Source organism: Symphalangus syndactylus, chromosome 19 (assembly GCF_028878055.3).
Source record: "Symphalangus syndactylus isolate Jambi chromosome 19, NHGRI_mSymSyn1-v2.1_pri, whole genome shotgun sequence".
In the NCBI taxonomy this organism is placed as follows: Eukaryota; Metazoa; Chordata; class Mammalia; order Primates; family Hylobatidae; genus Symphalangus; species Symphalangus syndactylus.
The window spans coordinates 16540918-16561265 of record NC_072434.2 but is presented as its reverse complement, the minus strand read 5'-3'; the positions used below and the strand labels follow the sequence as shown (position 1 = coordinate 16561265).

The 20348-nt window shown below is 50.4% G+C and overlaps 2 protein-coding genes across 7 annotated transcripts in view; one reads left to right on the top strand and one right to left on the bottom strand.

Annotated features, from left to right (window-relative positions):
- Positions 1 to 516: 516 nt before the first annotated feature.
- LOC129458817 (uncharacterized) lies at positions 517 to 4699 on the bottom strand. The gene is made up of 3 exons (XM_055235096.2): positions 4689 to 4699; positions 3960 to 4583; positions 517 to 2253 (listed from the first exon to the last, which is right to left on the bottom strand). Exons 1-3 carry the CDS (start codon positions 4697 to 4699, stop codon positions 2040 to 2042), a joined length of 849 nt encoding a protein of 282 aa, XP_055091071.1. The 3' UTR covers positions 517 to 2039.
- Positions 4625 to 20348, top strand: part of RASSF5 (Ras association domain family member 5) — a 95165-nt gene continuing 79441 nt past the window's right edge. For 4 of the 6 annotated variants that reach the window (XR_010114700.1, XM_063613640.1, XM_063613642.1 and 1 more), the window contains exon 1: positions 4630 to 5157. Coding sequence is in view for 5 of the 6 variants with exons in the window: in XM_063613640.1 (XP_063469710.1) it covers positions 4698 to 5157 (460 nt within the window). In the remaining variant the exon portion in view is untranslated. Of the gene's footprint in view, positions 5158 to 20348 lie in introns of all 6 variants that reach the window. The other 2 variants (XM_055233643.2, XM_055233642.2) reach the window with 1 other exon arrangement.

Genomic DNA, 20348 nt, shown 5'->3' with positions numbered 1-20348 from the left:
TCCTCCAACAACATTTTGTCATGGTCCCTGCTCTCAGTCTAGTAATGTAAAATATTACTGACCCCCATCACACATTGCAAGCAGCATTCACTTCTTTGGAAAGCTGAACTCTGTATGCAACACGCTGCCCAAGAAGGAAAGGAAGCAGCACTGGAGACCTGTGTTTCGTAGTTAACCAAGATAAGGGCATTTTTTTCCAAATGTCTGTGGAGGGGGTCACACCATTTTAACTATTTACTGCTGTAACGCCATTTTTAAAGTGTAGTCTGTGAGCCATATGAATCAAAGCCTCTTGCAAATTCCAGGCCAAAATCCAGACATACTGAATCACAGGGTCAGGTCCCAGAATAGGCATTTTGAACAAACTCAGGTTCATAAAGATTGAAAAGTTTTTGAGGCTGTTGTGCCTGTTTTTCTCTTAGTCTGGGACACTCTTGCCCAGATAGACAAAGGGCTTGCTTCGTTCAGGTCTGTTTAAATGACTGCTCCTCAGAAAGTTCTTTCCTGACTACTCAATCTAATAAAGTAGCCTCTATCACCTTCATCCCCTTAATGTGCTTGATTTTTCATCAAAGTGCTTACAACCTGACATCATATTACTCTTTTATCTGTTTATTATCTGGCTCTCACTAAAGGCAAGCTTCATGAACATATCCATTTCACGGTTGTACTTTTAGTGCCTAGAACAGTGCTTGATACATAGTGGATATCAGAGAATTACTCATTAAATGAATGAATAACTGCTCTATGCCCTTGAAGACTGCACTGGCCATTAGTGCTGATTGCTAAATATTTCCAGCTCTTTCCCCTTCTGAGCACAAGGTAGAATTGTACATCTGCTCCTGTTTGTAGAGTGGGGTCATATGACTAGTTCTGGCCAATAAGCTGTGAGCGAAAGTGACTGGAGCTTTTAAATGCTGATGTGGGATCCTCCAGGCTCTCTCAATTTCCCATTGGCATAGTGACTGGCAATATTAGACATGCCAACCTGCAAAAGGCATGTAATGTGAGCGAGAAAGGAGTCTGTTATTTCAGGGCACTGAGCTGTGGAGCTTATTACTACAGCATAACCTAACTTGTCCTGACTCTTACAGTGATTCCATGTAGACAGTTGTGCAACTGTCAGAATCCCTGGGGGTTCCCTGAAAGCTTCGGAGATTTCAGGCGACTTCAAACGCCTCAAAGCAAAACAAAACCAAAAACGTCCCCTTCAGGAAGTCAGGCCATGTTCTGTCCTTCCGTTTTCCTTCTTACTAGGGGACTTGGGGAGGGAGGCTGGGTGGCGGCAGTCAAACAACTCACCCAATGGGAAAACCAGCACGCTCTGGGACCACCTCTGAAGTGACCTCACACTCTGACCACACACTCTGAATTCACTGTCATAATCCTTCCCCTTGGTCAAAAATAAAAGCAGCACACCCACTCTGCTGGGAATGAGTCACAAACAGAAAAAAGTCGATGGGTCTGAGTCAAGAGGATCTACTAACAAGGGGAAAGATCTCCCAGTGGAGGTGTTTCAGCAGATGCCGCGGTCTTACCCTTGTAGCCTGGATGATCAGACAGATCCAAAAAATGTTAAAGTCCAGGCATCCGACACTACCCCAGCAATGTCCCAACCTTATAATGAGACTAGAGTTTCTTTAGCACTTCTTCCCTGGGGAAGAAGGAATACGCTGCTATTCATGTGGGGTGTGTGTGTGTGTGTGTGTGCATGGGAGCAAGAAAGAAGTCTATGTGTGTGTGTTGTGGGTTGGTGGGGGAATGCTATTTCAGGGAAGAAGGGGACTGGGCTGGGAAAACTGGCATCAGAGGAGACATGCCCCAGCCAGGGAGCCTCACGTTGAGGTTGAGGAGGGCAACTACCCACCCCAACTCTAATTTCTTGGCTCAGGGAGATGAAATTTAAGATAAACTTTATGATAAATTTTTTGATTGGTTACATGGAGTTATATGATTAATATCTCCATTTTCATCTCTGTTCCCACCCCAGAAGCCAAATGTAGGGCTCTGGCCCTGCATGACCTCCTCCCGCATTCATGCTAAGAGCAGCCACTGCCACTCCACCAAATCAGAGCTGCAGGAGGAAAAAAAAAACTAGAGCATTTTTCCGTACAGCCCAGACAACTGGGGAAGAGTTTTATGCCTGATGGTTTCAGATAGTCCTCAGTTTCCCGTGGCCAGAGACGACGCTCCTCCTCATGAGTCTCTCTATCCAGGAAATCTGGGCTGGGCTGCCCAAACCATGCTTTGAGGCTGCAGGGAAGGACAGAGATGGAGACTGTTAGCAATTATTTCACAAATGGCTTTTCAAAGCCTATCTTCCAGGGATGCACTTGTTGTCAGATCCCTGCTGCTTCTTGCCCCACCAGGCTGTCACTCAGAGCTCAAGCTGGTTCCATGCCCAGGAACTCACCTACCCACTGCACTCCTGGAAGGGGATGAGTCTCAAGTGTGTGGAGATGGGTAACAGAGTGTGGATACAGCAAATATTTATATGGAATACAGATTTCTGCAACAACCCCAAGAGAACTGCTTGCAGAAACAGTGGGAGATGAAAATAAGAGACCACAAGGGCAAATTGTATTTTCCCTTTTACATCTTCAGCAGCAAGTATTCAGGAATAGCCCTCATTGGGCTTTTATCTGTCAGGTCCACTGAAGTACACTTGTCCTGGGGAGAAGGAACAGAGAAGCCCATTCTCAGAATCACCACCTCAGACCTAGAACAATGGTTTTCCAAGTTGGGTCCCTGGATCAATAGCGTCAACACCTGGGAACTTGCTAAAAATGAGCCATCTCAAACCCCAGCCCCAGACCTATAGATTCTGAAACTTTGGGGAATAAGCCCAATAATCTTAACGAGCCCTCCAGGTGACTGTGATGCATACCAAGGTTTGAAAACCACTGATGTAGCAAAAGCAAGGTTAGCAGAGGGAAGAGGAAAGGGGTGGGGTGGACGGGGTGGCCTGTGGCTCACACCGCTCCTCGGAGCTCCTCTGTTTGGTAGCATTGTGGGGTTGACTGTCTCATGGGTCATTCCTCAGAAACCACCTCACAGGGTGAGCTCCCGCCTCTGGTGAGCCCCAGATCCCCAGGAACCTCTCCTCTGCTACAGATTTGGGAGACAGAGGACTATGATTACCATGAGGGAGAAGCCGTGGAGCAAAGCTGGCTGGGAATTCCCTGGCCACTGGACTCTGGAAATCTTAGGAATTACATAAAAATTATCTCCAAGGGAAAATCAAAATGCAAAAGTGAAGATTCCCCTACGAAGCACTAGGGGGAGACCCATCTCTGGCCTGGGAAGAGAAGGGAGAGACCAGGTCCAGAAGAATTCAGACTATTCTTCCAAAAAATGACCACCGCTAGACGGACCAAACCGAACCTGTGTTTTAAGAGGAAAGCTGTGATCACTGAGTCATAATGACGGAGCTAGAGAGTGCCACGTTAGCACCCACCTGTCTCCCCACCCCCAGCCCAGTGTACTATCCATACTGGGGCTAGAGAGGGCCCAGGCCCAGGTTCAGAGATTCAGGAGTCCTCCTTATCCATGAGATGGGCCTGTTTACATGGGCAAAGGTGCCTGTCAGGAACAACTACATAATTTGTGGGAACCAGTGCAAAAAGAAAATGCCTGGCCCTTTGTTCAAAAGATGGCGACCGCAGAGCGTTAGACCAGACAGGAGTCCATGAAGCAAGCCTTCATGGGGGAAAGTGTCGGGAGAAAGGAGATCTCTCTTTGGGTCCCACGAGTGAACCATCCATACCAGGTTCCACGTAGGGCATTTAGGGGAACTGGTATCTCCACAGTAATTACTCCAGCAGCTCTGGGGAACGGAGGGTTGGCTAAGGAAGAGAAGCTCCCCCAACCCTTGGGGCGAGGGAGCGTTCTCTAAATCGAGCCCCCCCCCAACTCCCCACCACCCCCCACCAGTCTTCCAGGAAAGAGAAATACCCTACCCGGCAGGGCTGCAAAGGGAGGGGAAATCCAACCAGAGCGAAAGTCGCACGCGGACAGCTCTGCCAGCCCTTGGAGGCATCCGGCGGTCAGCCACCGGACAAGGAGCGGCTGCGGGAGCGCGCGCGGGGCATTCCCGACCCGCGTCGAGCTCGGCTCTAGAGGGGGCGGCGGGCGGCGACAAGCCGGAGAGAGGAAGGGCCAAGGAGCACTGCCCTCCTGTCTGCACGATCAGCGGGAGAGTGGCGGACGGACGCCCAGACGGAGGGGCCCTACTCAGACCCCATCGAGCCAGTTCCCAAGCCTTTCCCTCCGACCTGTTCCCTCCCGGGGCGCGTGAGGGTGCGGGTCGTGGGGTGAACCTGGTGTTGGGGGAAGTGATTGGCAAGGGAAAGAGGCAGGGCTGAAGGCCGAGGGCCCCCCGCAGAAATGCGCCCTCTGAGCTGTACTGTACAGAGGCGCTCCTCTGCGGAATCCTGCAGCTGCTCCAGGTGAAGACGCCCCCAAATCCACACTTGCGCAGACGTCGCCCCGCACCGACCCTACCCGCTTCGGTCCGTCGGTGGTTCCCCTGGGTCGTCCTTCCTGCCACTCCGACTCTCCCCGCCCCCGCCCCGCCCAGCAGGCTGCGGTTCCTTTAAAGGCGCGCTCGTGTGGGGCCGCCCCTTCTCTCGGGGCTGGCTCGGGAGTAGCGCAGTCGCCAAAGCCGCCGCTGCCAAAGCTGCCGCCACTAGCCGGGCATGGCCATGGCGTCCCCGGCCATCGGGCAGCGCCCGTACCCGCTACTCTTGGACCCCGAGCCACCGCGCTATCTACAGAGCCTGAGCGGCTCCGAGCCGCCGCCGCCACCCCCCGACCGGTCCTCGCGCCTCTGTGTCCCGGCGCCCCTCTCCACTGCGCCCGGGGCGCGCGAGGGGCGCAGCGCCCGGAGGGCTGCCCGGGGGAACCTGGAGCCCCCGCCCCGGGCCTCCCGACCCGCTCGCCCGCTCCGGCCTGGTCTGCAGCAGAGACTGCGGCGGCGGCGGCCTGGAGCGCCCCGACCCCGCGACGTGCGGAGCATCTTCGAGCAGCCGCAGGATCCCAGAGTCCCAGCGGAGCGAGGCGAGGGGCACTGCTTCGCCGAGTTGGTGCTGCCGGGCGGCCCCGGCTGGTGTGACCTGTGCGGACGAGAGGTGCTGCGGCAGGCGCTGCGCTGCGCTAGTAAGTGTGAAGGCAGGGGAGGGGCGCGCGGGGAGACCGCAGTCTGGGGGCGAAGGACTGGGAGGGCCCTGGGGCAGGGAGAGAGGGGCCATTACACTCTCTGGCTCCAGTGGAGCCCCGAACATAAGGAGGTAACAACCCCTGGGGACAGTCCGCTCCTTAGTTCCCTGCCCGGTATCCTTTAGTGCCTGCCCCACTACCTAGGTATGGTTATGCAGTAGTTAACAGATACTTGTCTCCTGACAGGTGCGTGCCTTGGCCCTACACACACACACACACACACACACACACTCGCACGCAGGTTGTGGGGGGTGGGTGGGTGATGGCCTTGGCGGCAAGGTCATTCTGTCATCTCCCTGCGCACCCTCATGGTTTTGTTGTGAGTTCTTGGGGGTGGGTTGTGAGACTGCTGCTGAGATGACCGTCTGACCCTTGCTTATTAGGGTTACCGACAAAACGCTTGTTTGTCCGCCCATGGTGCAGGCTCAGACCTCTCCTCTAGGGGGACCTATTGGGACAGGGAGGAGAACTTGTTAGACTTTGGATAAAGGCAGGCTGTGAGGCTGAAGAGAGCCTGAAGTCACCCTGAACCCGTGCCCCCTCCTGCCTTTCGCCTCTGGCCCCTCAAACCTTTGGACTCTGCTCCAATGTTTGGCTGTGCCCTGCCTCCTCCCCTTCCTCCTCCTGGGTTCCTGCCCTAGTCGTCATGCTCTAACATTACTCAACTCTTGACAGGGTCCCTTCCTCTCCACAGCTCTCAGGCCCCTCCAGTCACCTCCTGAGCCAGGCTCTTCTCAAAGCCAGAAAACACTGCGCCCCCAGTGTATGGATTTTCTGAGCTAATCTTCAGTCTTCTTGGGGGTTTATTATTTTTCTCCTCCTACAGTTAGGGGTGTGTATGCCTTTAATAGATGTCCACCCTCCACCCCCACCCCGGCATTTGCTCTTGCGTGTTTAGCAGAGGATATCCACAGCCATGTGTTCATGTGTTTACATGGATATTTCAAATATCTGAAGCCCAAAGCACAGACAATGGCACAGCCTCTAACAAGCATCTCTGGAAATGGATTGTGGTTTGCATCTTTCAGCAAAGGCCCTTGCCCCATGACAGCAGCCTCACATCTCCCATCCAACTGCAGCGTTGGACAGCAGCAGTGATTTCCACATGAGGAAAACCCTACCTTTTTTCTGCCTGCAGTCTGCAGCGGAGGCTGTTCAGTGTGCTGCCCGCTGCAGCTGGCTGCAGGGAAACAGAGCTCAGACTCTAAGCCTGGGAAAGATTGGAAGGGCAAGTGGGTGCTGCTCTTTCCTCCACCAGAACCCCCAGTTCAGGTGCTAATTAAGAAGGAAGGAGCAACACGTAGAGGTACGTGTTGTGGGTAGAGGGGCTGCTGTCCCTTGGTAAATGCCTTTGACTGCAGTAGAGTCAAATGCAACTTACCCTTGGATGTGTCGGCAGCTTTTGCACTTTCAAGATTCCCTTACTGCATCCAACAACCCTACACACAGGAAGAGAGGCAGGAGCCTCACTGAAATGGGTTTTATCATAGCTGGAATCCCAGGAAATCTGCTTCATTGGCATTCTAGTTTGTAGTTAGACTTTGGGGGACGGCATCACTTGTTGAAGATTTTGCATATAGTTTTGTGATTTTCTTTTTTTTTTTGGTTTGGTGATAATGGTGCCTTTGTGTGTATTTGCATGTGCCTGTGATGATACTCCATGACTAAATGAATTGATCCTCATGCCACATCAGAATTGTCGATCTCCTTTGATTAAGTCACACATCGTTTCTAGTGGCAGGAAGATCTAGGCCCCCGGGCAGTACCTCTTTGTGTGTGACTTGGTGAGGCCTTTTTACTCTCCTGGGCTCTCATGGCCTCCCACATAGTTGGTTTAACACTAAAGATGTCTGAACACCGGAGAGAAAGCAAAACTGGAATCAAGGGGCTACAGAAAGGAGTCTCTGTTTGTCATTATTAATATTTAACTAATTGTGAACCTATGGCTGGATGGCAAAAGTTGAGAAATGTTCTGATGTGCAGATGAGGGCTGGCAGGTGGAGACACAGCAGGCCAAACTCGCTGAGCATCCTTCTTTAAGTTGAAGGTCTGTTTCGATGGTGGGGTTGCTTTGTTTTATCTTCATTTTGCAAAGCAAGTGTCAGAAATAGGACTTTTAAAAAATCATACTATGCAGTAGTTAAGAGTACAGACTGGAGCCAGAGGCCTGGGTTTGAATCCTGACTCTACCACTTAGTCCCCGTGTAAGCCCTAGACATCTCTGTGTTCTGCTTCCTTGTTTAAAAAAAAAATGGGGATAATGGTATTACCTACTTCATCATGTTAATGTGAGAATTGAATGGATTAATATACATAAGGCACTCAGAACAGGGCCTAGCAAAATGCAATACGAATGTTTAATTCGATATGATTGTTATTGTCCCCTCCCATCTAACAGCTGTAACAACTAGTCTGGGCTCGTGACACTTCCTAGGATTACCTTAGCAGTGAGTACAATTTGCAAACTCTGCCTGGTTGCTGAGCTAAGTGGGGAAGTGACTGCCATAGGCATCCCAGAAAATTTGGGTATTAGGTGTCCTCTAGAAATGCCACTCCTACCTGATGTCCTGCTGTGGCTGAGGAGACCCTTCTGTGCCTGGCATAGGGGCCACGAAGCCATTGGCTCCTTGTCTTTGTGTTACTTGCACCCAGCAGAGTGCCAGGCACAGAGCAGGGTCTCACTACGTGGTGAGTGATGAAAGTGATGGCTTGTTTGTGCTATTAAATATCCCAGCCCTTGGAAACAAGCAGGAGAGCAGTGGGTATGTGAGTGACATCTGTCTGCCCAGGAGACTGACACTGGGTGGGAACCATGTTGGCAGAAGGGGATTTTAGTAAGGAAAGCATTTTGGAAAACACTCTTCCCACTGTCTGTCTGCCTTTTTAGCAAACGTTCATCTAACCTAAGCTTACCCCACTTCAAGGTCTGTAACCGAGCTCTGGTTAATGCTGGATTTGTGAACAGGGAAGTTCAGAGTTTCTAGGATTAAAGAACTCATAGTTGTGAGATAGAGAAGGAAATCCAGTGGGGATCTGTGGAAAGGCAGAGAGAGAACGAAAGGTCGTGTGAGCGCATGTGTGTGTTTTGGGGTAGGGGTGGTGGTGATGGTGAGAATGCATTTCTAGCATTCTAGGAGGGAATGGTCAACAGTAAATAACCAGAGAAACTCACTGGCTGCCCTTTGGCTTTGTTCTCAGGGACTTCCCCTTACGGATGATGTCCCTTAGTGTTCCTTCTGTAGAAGGTGCATGGAGGTGGCCTTTTACCTTTCATCTCATTTTGGTGGCTGCGTAAGCCACCCTGGACCAGGGGATGGTCTGGCACTTGGAGAAACCTAAGCCTGACTCAAACCCTCCTGGAGATGCTTAGACATACCTTGGCCATTGTCAGTGAATGCCACTTGTCTGCTCCTGGAGTCAGAGTCTCTCTCCAGAGGGGGCGTTATTCAGAGCTGTGAAGTGTTAAGTGATTGGAATTACATGGTTGAAAGGGAGGCCCTCTAACCTTCCCACTCTGTGATAGATTTTAATGATGTTGTGAGTACAAGGCCCTGCCATGCAGCCCTTGGGGAAGGGCACCAGAACTATTCTTATTAAGAATGGCTGATATCTCCCTGAGCCTCTAGTCTGGTCTCTCTAGTCTTGCTGCTGCGCTATTGGCTGGGTTCAACTCCACTTTCTGCACTTTCTGCACAGCTGGAACCACCTGCGTGACAGCCCCCTGATCCTGCAGACCCATCCCCCGCTTGTGAGTTGTTTGTGAAAAAGGCTCCTGGGACATTGGCATTGATTCTTCCTGTAGCAGAGAAAGGTCTTCATTTCAGGCCTCTCAGAAATCATCCTGTGTTGTTCTGGCGGCTTCTGTATTTATTTACCTTGGGCACTTGGAAGGTATTTGTGCACCCAGCAGCACTGAGTGTGTAGTGTGTGTTTTCCTTGATTTAGCCCCGTGTTTGGTTTTAGAGTTTAAGAAAATGAGGCACAGAAATGGATATTTTGTTGTTAAAGATTGTGAGAATCCCCCACTCCCAAGCCCTCTCCTACCCCTGGCTCTAACCGGGGTCTTCTTCTTGGGCAAGGTCCCGTTGGAGGATGTGTGTGTTAGGGGCCAAGGAAAGGACTTGGAATGCTTTCAAAGAGGCCTTCTGAGCTCCATACGCTGCAGCCCATTTTTCCTCTCCTCCCTGCTTCCTGTCTTATCAAAAGATGAAAGTGAAAGGATTAAATGTGCGCTTAATTTTCCCCACTATTCATCAGAGCATGAAATTTTCTGATTATGGAGTGTGGGGGGCTTGAATCCCAGGTACAGTCAAAAATGATTAATGCCACTTGTCTGCCAGCCTAATTAGACTTGGTAATGAACGTGTGTGTTTGCCTGCTGATCCTGCGGAGTTATTAGGTGGAAGTGAATTGACATCTCCCCGCAGCATTGAGGATTTGGTCTGGTATCCTCTCTCTTCTCCCCAGTTCTACTGGCGAGCCAGCCTGTGCCAAGCCTGGCAGGTAGTCCCTGAGTGACAAAGAAAAGACAGTCCCCAGCCCAGTCCCAAGGGCCCTGCCTGGGTGGGAGAGTGAATTTATCCTGTCAGGGAGCTACCTCCTGTGAAATGTGAGCAGGTCAGGGGCCAGAGGCTCAGGGGAAGCTGCCGCAAGGCCGAACCCAGGTCTGAGAATGGGCATAAGAAGTATTCTTTGCATGTCAGTAGTGCCTTTTCTCTGAAGAACCCAAAGTGTTTTCATGCCTGCTGCTACATTCATGCTCAAAACAGCTTCATGAGGTCAGAATACAGGGATACAGGGATGCTTAGCTCAGCTGAAAGGGAGTTACCTGGCCAGGAGTCACCTGCTGGCTTTGCCAGGGACAGTGGTAAAGTTAGAACCTCTCGGGCGGGCCTCATTCTGACAGGTCTTCAAGGCTTTGGTGCCGTCTCAGGCCCTCAAGCCATTTCCCCCGCTTTGGGCTTCAGATCCAGTACCTCTGTGTGAGAGGCAGCTACCTGAGATGGGATGGCCATGGGTGGGTCCCAGCTCCTGCACCCCAGTGTTCTCCCACAGGGCTCTCTCTGGCTCCCACACCCACCCCTCATTCCTCAGTTTCCCCATGGAGGGCAGCTGCTGGCATTCTTGCTCTGCCCAGGCTTACTATGAAGGCTGCTGAGGAACCTGTAAACACATCTCTGGCCTCACCAGAGGCCCTTCCTGTTCGCATTCCTCAGATGGCAAGGTGAGTATTCTTGGGTGGGTGAGTATTTATGGGTGTGCAAAGCATGCAAGCTCCCCACCCCCAGCCCTTCTGAGGGAACCATGTTCCTGGGGCTCAGTCAGCACCAGCTGGTACGATCTCCTTCTCACAAGCTTACAGACCTGGGTCTGTGCTGGTGGCAGGATGCTTTCTGCCTCCCTGCAGGGTCTCGCTCTGTCTCTGCTGACTCTGGGCACCTGCCCCTCCCACAGGGCTCTGTTCTGACTCTCCATGGCTGGGTGGGGAAGGGCTGGCGGCAGCTGGGAAGGCCGGGCCTGACTGGGGAGATGGTTTTGCATTTAGTCATTTTCAGTTTTTTTCCAAGAGTTTTGGCAAGCCTTTCTCCACATGTTCCGGGCTGGATCTCAGGGTCGGAAGGGGAACAGAGCCAGTTTTGGGGCTTAGGGGAAACAGCAAGGAGGCTGAGGTGATGATGTTAGACCAGGCAGAAGGCTGGGTTCCCTGGGGGCACTGATTCAAGTGGAATGAGGTTGGGGCTTCGGAGCAGTCATGGGTTGCCCCACCCCAAGGTCAAGACTATCTTGACTCATACCTGGGGAAGTGACTTTTGAGTTTTTTTCTGAAGCACTCAGAACCATGCTGAGGAGCCTCGGGCAGAGCCTGGTAGACCCCAAGAACTCTCTATGGTGTGGTCTTTAGCTGAAGTGGCCCACAAGGCCATGCCGGGCCTGTTCTAGCATGCCCGTGGTTCCTAGAGTACACAGAGGTTTGTGAGAGATGTACCCATTGGGAAATCTTTGAGGTTTGATTCCCTTTTTTTGCCCTTTTTGGAGAGGAAGGAGGAAGAGCAGTGGGGTCCCTCCTGGCATCGTAGCATGTGTCCAGCCTCCCAGGAGAGAATGCCCCACCAGGCTGAGGAGTCTGGTGACCCCTGGGAATTGTAGCAGGTCCCAGATTTTCTTATGGATTTTCCTACCTATAACTTCTGCCCTGGCCCCATTTGAGGGCATGGGGCAGAGGGTTGGGGGGGTGGGAAGGCAAGATGTGCATGCTGAGGGTCTATAAGAGGGGTGGTGTTGGAAAGAGCAGTCTGTTCATTTTTGTGTGGCACTGAGCAGGTGAGTGGATGGCTGAGTATGACATTTACCTGTGACAGGTTTATCCTTCAGTGGAGGGCCTGTGTGCCACCTTCTGCTCCCCTTTCCTCTTTTTGGAACAAACATATTTCTAAGGTGGGACAGGTCTTATTTAGACATCTGCAATGGCCATTGGCTGGGGCTGCTAGAAAATTAAAACTTGGCTTACATAGACCTTTAAGAAATAAAACTCCAGCTTCCTGAAAGTCAGGCCAAAAAGAAGAGCAATGTTCTTATTTTTTTTTAATCCTTTTATGTTTTGTTTCTACTGGACACTAGAGCTGGAAAAGAATTATCATTGTGTTTGCTGAAGATACAAGCTGGCATTCTGCAAACCTGCTAGGATGAGAATATTCACATGGAATAGGTAGAGTTGAGAATGGCAAAGAAATTATGGGAGCAGAAATAACTTTTGTTGCACTTGGCTGTCACTAAGGCCATTTGATGTGCACTGCCTCTGTCAGGATTGCAGTTCTCTTGTTTCGTCAGTAGAGCTGATGTAATCAGGGCCATCTCATAGATGAGGAAACACAGCATTCAGGGAAGTCAAATGACCTCACTAAGATAACCCAGATCATTAGTAGCAAAACCAGCACCAGAACCCAGCATGACATTTTGCCTTAGGCTAACATCATTGATCACACAAGTTAGTTGAGTTTACTTATTCATCTGCTGCCCTTCTGCCCATGAATGCTGAAATGTCCAAAAAAGGAGGTACAGGAAAAAAAGGAAGGTGAGCCATATACAAGCCAGAGAATCGGCCAGGGCCAGGTAATTGAGAGTTGGCTCCACTCAAGCCAATTTTCAACAATCAGTTTCTAAATTGATCGTCACCGTGTGTAAATCATGAGATCTTTAGACAAAGGGTGAAGTTTTTTCCAAATCCTAAGATGAAAGAAACAAGTGTGTTCAGGGTGTGTAGGGGGTGGGCCTGGAAATGCAGGTGCAGGATCTTTTTCTGTTGCACTCCTCCTTCTTGCCATGGCCCAGCTGTCAGAGTTCATGACACAGGACTAGTCAGGAACCAAAGTGATATTAACAGACTGGATCCTAGAGGGGACAGCTAGGGTGAAGAAGAGATGGATAGGGACTGGACAATAATCTGAGGTTGCCCAGTGGATCTCTGGCTCTAATCTCAGGCAGTGATGTGACCCCATGAGAAAAAATATATCCGGGGGAGCCAATTCCCCTGGGTAATGAGAACAGTTTTTACCCCAGGCCAGAACACACCATTGCTGGGGACGTGTTCTTGCTGGTCAGAGCTCTGTCCTGCTGGCTTCTCAACATAGACACAGTAACAGTCTGATCTCTCCTTCTTTTCCCCACACCAAGGCAGCTCTGACTCTGTATATTTCTCCAGGTCCATCTCTCATTTGGGAACAGGTACCACTGCTTACTTGCTGATTTGCAGGAGGCTGTTTTTTCTATCCAAATTGAATGGAAGTTGGAGACTTGGTGGTTTCTGCTGAAAGAATTATGTGGATTACTTTTTGCATCTGAAGAAAGTATTAACCTCTCCCTCTCAAAAAAAACCTCAGAGATGCCTTATTATTCAACTGGAACAACAGATTCCAGCTGTAACATGAGAGTTTTGAGAGAAAGCGTTGAGCATATTGTCCATGAATGTCTACCCTAGTGATAAGTGCTTTTTAAAAGCCATCCGGAGGTACCTTTATATAAAATAGGGTGATAATATATTGTACCCCAGTAAGTAAGATGGTGAAGGTTGTTGCTTCAAATTATGCTGGGCCGTGGCTGAACTTGCCTCCAGCATGGAAGTCATTGAGTCATTGCTTAGATGTCAGAGACAGCAAGAGGTCATTGCAGGCATTTCCCTGCCTCTAGGTAGTGCTCCTCCCAGACCATCATTACAGTAGAAAAATCTATCTAGTTTTCCAAAGGTCAGGAATGAAGATCCTAGAGCTTCTGAAAGCCCCATCTCCAGACTCTGCCAGTTCTTTCCTGTTGTCTTTCCCAATGGCTTAACCTGTCAAAGCACAGCTCAGTGATGAGGAGAAAAGAGAAGTGAGGTCAGCATATTCTGCAGCCCAAACGGGGCATTCGGAAGGGATTTCCCCGCATTACACATGACTTTTTTTTTTTTTTTTTTTTGAGATGGAGTCTCATTCTGTCGCCCAGACTGGAGTGCAGTGGTGCAATCTCGGCTCACCGCAACCTCTGCCTCCTGGGTTCAAGTGATTCTCCTGCCTCAGCCTCCTGAGTAGCTGGGACTACAGGTGCATGCCACCACACCTGGCGAATTTTTTTGTATTTTTAGTAGAGATGGGGATTCACCGTGTTAGCCAGGATGGTCTCAATCTCCTGACCTTGTGATCCACCTGCCTCGGCCTCCCAAAGCACTGGGATTACGGGCATCAGCCACCACGTCTGGCCGTGACTCATATTTTAAAGCTCCCCCAGCAGCCCTGTGTTCTCTTCTTTGAGGGCGGAGATGGGACTGAGCCCTTGCCTGTGCTCAGCCAGGCAGGACTTCCTAGGCCCTCTTGGAGATCTTGGGTGCAAGGACTAGCGGGGCAAGGAACTTGGCCCCCACATCTTGCTTGATGGTCCCAAGTGTCACCTCAGGACCTGGACTTGCTTATGCCCTTCTTCTGGTACAGAGGTTGCTTGGTAAACTAGAGAGGGCCACAACGAAGGCCACAGGCAGCTCCCTTCTCCCTGAGGAAGCATTAGGGAGAAAGAATCAGTCCACAGCTGAGGAAGGGTGGCATCTGAGCACAGACGTGTAAGTGCATCTTCCACCAGAGATTCTGCAAGTGTGTGAATCCTCTGAGGTGGATTTCCTCCGGTTAAGGGATAGGTGTCCCTGCTGGGCATGGAGGCTTCACAAATCCCAGCACTTTGGGAGACTGAGGCAGGATGATCTCTTGAGTCCAGGAATTCAAGATCAGCATGGGGAACATGGTGAGACCCCCATCTCTACAAAAAATGTAAAAATTAGCTGGGTGTGGTGGTGCCCGCTTGTAGTCCCAGCTACATGCTGGGGGGTGGGAGAATCACTTGAGCCCAGGAGGTCGAGGCTGCAGTGAGCCATGATTGAACCATTGCACTCCAACCTGGACAACAGAGCACGATCCTGCCTCAAAAAAACAAAAAGAAAAAAGAACAAGCGTCCCTCCTTCATGTTAAACTGGTCCCCGCTGGTGGTTGGCAGGTGAGTCCTGTCATCTCTGGTCAGCCTGGGAGGGGCACCCCTCTCTAGTGGCTTTTCTGGAAGGCTCTGCTGCCTGTCTGGTGCCAGTCTTCTGTCTTGGACTGGGCAACAGGGCCTCCCAGAACTTTTCTACTAGGGCTTGGCAGCTTCTGGGAGTCAGAGTGAGAGAATACCTGTGAGTACTGTTTTGGGGCAAGAGAACAACATTTCTGCCCTTTTGTGACAGACTGATCTTTTCTCACCACCCCACACCCATAGGGTGGCATCCTCTTCTGCTCAGGTATCCAGTCTCAGATAAATGAATGGCCTGACCCTCTTAAAGCAACACCACCTCCTTATGGGCCCTTCCCCCACCCTGGGCTTAGCATGGGAGGATGTGAATTAGCCCCAGTTTGTCCCTTAGGAGCCCGTATAGCTCGTGAAGCATTAGTAATCCACCATCCCCAAAGAAATCCATTAACAAGCTCCCGGGCTGGGCACGTGGTGTGAGGTAACCGATCACTTCTGTCGTCTGAAACTTTGGAGACATTGATTTTCAGACTCACAGGCGCAACTGAGAAGTGAGGCTCGGGGCAGGCTCTTCCCTGCAGCCTGTTTGGTGGGGGCATTTTTATCTTATCAAGCTAAAAGCCCCAGGAATAGAAAGTTTTCCATTGGGGGAGGTGGAGGGGAAAGGACCTCAGTGCGGAGAGAGAAGGCATCGTCAGTCGGTGAGGGTACCAGAGCCTGAGGGCCCAGGTGACTGTCCGGGTCATGCGAGGCCCAGGGCCCTCCCCGGAGCCCTCCCCCACCTGGCACTCCACCCCTGACTCCAAGCCTAGAGAAAAGCTATTGATCTCCTGCGCTGAGATGACCGAGGGCCAGGAGGAGAAGGCAACCGCTGCCTGCTTTGGGACGGTCACTGCTCAGCTCCAGCAGCTCTTCTGCAGGCTCCCGAAGTGCCGCTCGGTCTCCAAAAAGCACCAGATCCTGCAGAGGTTCCGCAACGGGGCCCGGAGGGCTCGGGGTAGGTCCAAGCCAATCTGGTTGGGGGAGCTTGGGTTCTGAGGCCTCTGCTACTGGCCTCTCCCATGGAAAAGGAGTACAGGATCTTTCTGGCAGTCTGCTATTTAGTGCTGAGCTCAGCACCACTCCTTGGCCCTCCTGACTCCACAGGGACAAAGGCTCAGGTGCTGTCACCTTGCCTGGTGTGAGTTGAACAGCCAGATCCAAAGGACATGGTCTGCCTGTTTTGGAGGCCTTGAGTTGGTAGTGGATTTTAACAACTTTTTATTGGCTGAGAATTCGGGCCAAGCAGTTGTCTTAATCAGGGTCCCTGGGCTGGCAGAATATGGGTATCTCGGATGGCCACTGTTTTCCATTCTGCCTATCCTGTAGCCCTTCAGACCCTGCCGAGCTGCTGAGTCAGCCTTCTGAGGACCTGGGAACAGTGATGTTTCCCAGGCAAAGGCTTCTCACCTGCAGAGTTAGTGAAGGTGCAGGCTGCATGGGGCTGGAGGCTGCTGGGCGGAGCACAGCTGGGCAGGAGCCCCGGCCTCGGGAAGTGGCCAGACCACTGATTCCTCTCCTGAGCACTAATTAGGGCGAGAGCAGTCCTCGCCTGAAAAAGGATAACTGGACAGCATAGCGGTGAGTGAAAGACAAGAGGCAGAGACAACAGCAAGCCAAATCATCATAGGATCTTAGGTCATCCCATGCCCCTTTTCCAACGAAAGGAAGCTGGGACCAACAAAAGGCCCTGCTGGCGGCAGTGCCAGGACCAGGAACCCTGAGCACCTGCCTTCCAGCCTTGGATTCCTTCCGCCGCCTCATGCTGTCTACAGCATCTTACATTTCTGTAGCACTCTCTGCTAAAGACTCAGAGCATTTACGTTTGTTTGCTTTTAATATCATTTATTCCCTCCAGATCCTGGTGTGGTGGGAATGGGAAGGGGATTATTCTGTTTCACAGATGAGATAGCTCAGACCAGTAAGGCCCCTTGTTAAAGGTCATTGCCATCTGGCTGGGTCTGGAACCTGCTTCTCTTTAACGGTTGGCAGTCTTTGGAGCATACATTCTTTTCTTCGGGCCCCCTGTCCTCATTTTTCTCTATACTTCTCTCGTATACTTTCAGGAATCAGTGGGGATCTAGGCAGGTCACCACACTAAGTCATAGGGATGAGACTAAAATGAAGTGCCATCTCTGGACTAAGTTTTGGAAGCAGATTTTTAAAAATAGGATCTTGACTATGAAAAATACAATTTTTCTGATTAAGGCTTTACCTCTTGAGAAGTGGGAGTTTTAATTGAACTAGATCTGATCCCCATTTGGAGACAAATATTTCTTAGCCAGCCTGAATAATTTATCCTCATCAATATCCTAATACATACTGTGACCTTCACTGAGAAGAGAATTGGACACCGAGTTGCTCAATTTAAATGCTCATGAGCATGCTGGTATTCATCCTCTCTTTCCCCCTCCCTTACTCTCTCTTTAAGAATTATTCAACAGATCATTTCCTTGCTCCTTTGCTATTCAGCCCAAGGAGTTATAGATTTAAGTAAAATCAATCAGGCTTGAAGTGGCAGCATTAAGGTCAGGGCACATACTGCATTGTGGCTATGATGGGCTTGCTTAACTTGTGTTAGCATTTGGGCTTAATTGCCAAAAGAGGAGGGGAGAAGACAGGATGCTCAAGATGATGGAAAAGGTGGACTGCAGACTGTGGACATCTGGAATATCCTCATCTCACTCACAAGACTCCATGAGCAGCCTGGAGTGTGGCATTTAAGAAAATGGGTTTGGTGGCCGGGTGCGGTGGCTCACGCCTGTAATCCCAGCACTTTGGGAGGCCAAGGCAGGCAGATTACCTGAGGTCAGGAGTTCAAGACCAGCCTGGCTAACATGGCGAAACCCCGTCTCTACTAAAAATAGAAAAATTAGCTGGGCATGGAGACGGGCACCTGTAATCCCAGCTAGTCGGTAGGCTGAGGCAGGAGAATTGCTTAAATCCAGGAGGCAGAGGTTGCAGTGAGCTGAAATCGTGCCACTGCACTCCAGTCCAGTTGATAAAGTGAGACTCCATCTCAAAAAAAAAAAAAAAAAAAGAGAGAGAAAAGAAAAGAAAACAGGCTTGGAGCCAGGCTGCCTTGAGTCAGGATCCTGGAGTTACCACTTTCTGGCTGTGGCTCCTCCTACAGATTAACCTCTCTGAGACTCATTTTTCCAAGTGTAGGATAGGGCAGAAAATCTCAACCTCAGACTGGTGTGGGGCGGATTAAATGTCAAACAGTTGAAACTATGTTTGGTGCATAGAAAGCCCTGCACTGGGAGCTGCTGTTGCTGAGTGCTCCCAGGAAGACTTTTCATAATTGCTCCCCGTGGGTCACTGGGACAAGCCTGGAGCACGGTCGTCTGCTCCTCCATTGTACCTGGACCAGGGTGGACTGCCTGCATCTCAGTAGGAGAGATAGGATTTGAAGGTTGCCCAGGCAAAAGTAGAGGAGAGGCATAAACTCACAAACACATTCCCTGGAAAAATTCCTATCATTGAGTTTACCACATCACCTAATTAACAGGCAGAGCTAGATTAGCCCACCGGGTATCTTTAGGAGTTAAGCAAGCATGTCACCAAGGAGCAAGTCGTATGTCATTTTAAAAGGCTGCTAGGGGGTTCTGTGGGAAATAGGCCTGGGTCTCTCCAGAAGTCTCTGGTGGTCCTGGCTGCAGCAGTGCAGCTGTAAAGAAGCCTTTGTGTGTCTCCAGCAGAGAGGTCCTCTGACATAATCTATTTACTTTCCTTCCCACTGCAAAAAGAGCCTGCTTTCGCCCAGTTGATGATTGGCACTTTGAATGGCTGCAAGTGACATCAAAGCAGGTGTGGAAAAACCAGTTGGATGTAGTAGCCTGGTTGTCCCATGACGGACTGAACCTGCCTGCTCCTGGCCTCCTGTGATCTCCTGGCACTAGAACTGGGCATACCTGCGGTGCATTCATATCTGTATTTCTGCATGAGCTTCGTCTGCCATCTTGCAGTTTGCATATGCCCAGCCAGGTCTCCTTGCAATCCTATTTGGCTGTCCTTATCTTTGGGGTCTGTGGCATATGACCACAAATATACTTCAGGCTAACAAGAGGCTAGCCTGCCCTTTGCCCCTCCTCAGAGATGATTGTCTGCCTTAAAAACAGAAACACAAGCAAACAAAAACAACCCTCCCCTCCTCTTTCCATATGTGCCCCTCACTTCTAGAGCCCAAATCCTTTGTCAGCTACCCAGGGTCCTCCGTCTGTCTTCTCAGGGGCCCAGGGATGGGTAAGAGGGCCCAGAGCCGAGGGCTGGGAGACCTCTGCTGCTTTGTCTCTCTTACACCCAGAGCAGAGTGACACATGCCTAGAGGAGGGGCCCCTCCTGAGCACGCCTGGGGCCGAGAGGGTATCTGGCAGCTCCACACTGGCTTTGGATACCACAGGCTTGTTGCTATTTGTTGAGTTCCTTTAAACCCAACTGCCTACGGTGTTTTAAATTATTTTTTACTTTCTTAAGGTGCCTGGCAATAAGATTTCTTTTTTCCTGTGGTGATGATCAAACCAGTATATATCTTTACTGAGCTCTCTCTCTCTCGAATCCTTTCATACACATCTTCCTGTCACACGCAGTCTTGGTTGTGACTGCCTGTACTTTGTAACAGTGAGCTATGGGAGGCCCTCAGTCAGCACATGGTGAGTGAATGCAGGCCACGCATGCACAAATGAACAACTGGTTAGGAGCTGGGTGGATGTGGAAAGAGGGGAGACGGAACCGTAGAAAAAGCTTTAGTTCTCTCCCTGTGTATGTATCTCTGAGTACATGTGTCCTGATGGTCACACATAATTTAATTGCACTGTTCAAAAACTATGCTGTGTCTTTGCACTTCTCTCTGCATGGCCATACCCTAAATGCAGCATGAGCGTTTTCTGATGTGGTGTCGGAGGGTCCAGGTGACAAATCTCTCACATTCACTTGCACGTGAGGAATGAGGTCCGTTTGGCTCGCTTGCCCCAGCACCTTCCCCCAAACCATTTACGTTTACACTTTCTCCCAAAATAGATTGCCTCTTACCATTCTTGGCCAAGCGGGGATTCTCAGGGCTGCTATGTGATGTGCACTGAGGACCTGCAGACTTTCCCACCTCTTTCTGCTCCCTCCACATTTTCTCCTGGCCATCACTGTCATGAACAAGCTGTACTGCATGAGGCCACAGTGCCATGGTATAAGAAGGTCAGTCAAATAGAGAGAGGTGCATCTCTTAAAGGGACATACAGCATCATCAGGAAACATAATGTACATAAAAATTACAAAGAACCCCCTAAAATGTAGTCAAGCCAAAAATGAATTAAAATTTAAAAAATTTAAAATGGTTTAGCTATTGTAAGATGACTAGATTAATTTAAAAGTAAAGCTAATTTTAGACAACAGTGGGCTATGGTTAGAACAATAGAAATGTTATAAACATTGGATGTATAAAAAAATATATGCCAGGCGTGGTGGCTCATACCTGTAATCCCAGCATTTTGGGAGACTGAGGTGGGCAGACCACCTGAGGTCAGGAGTTCAAGACTAGCCTGGCCAACATGGTGAAACCATACCCTACTAAAAA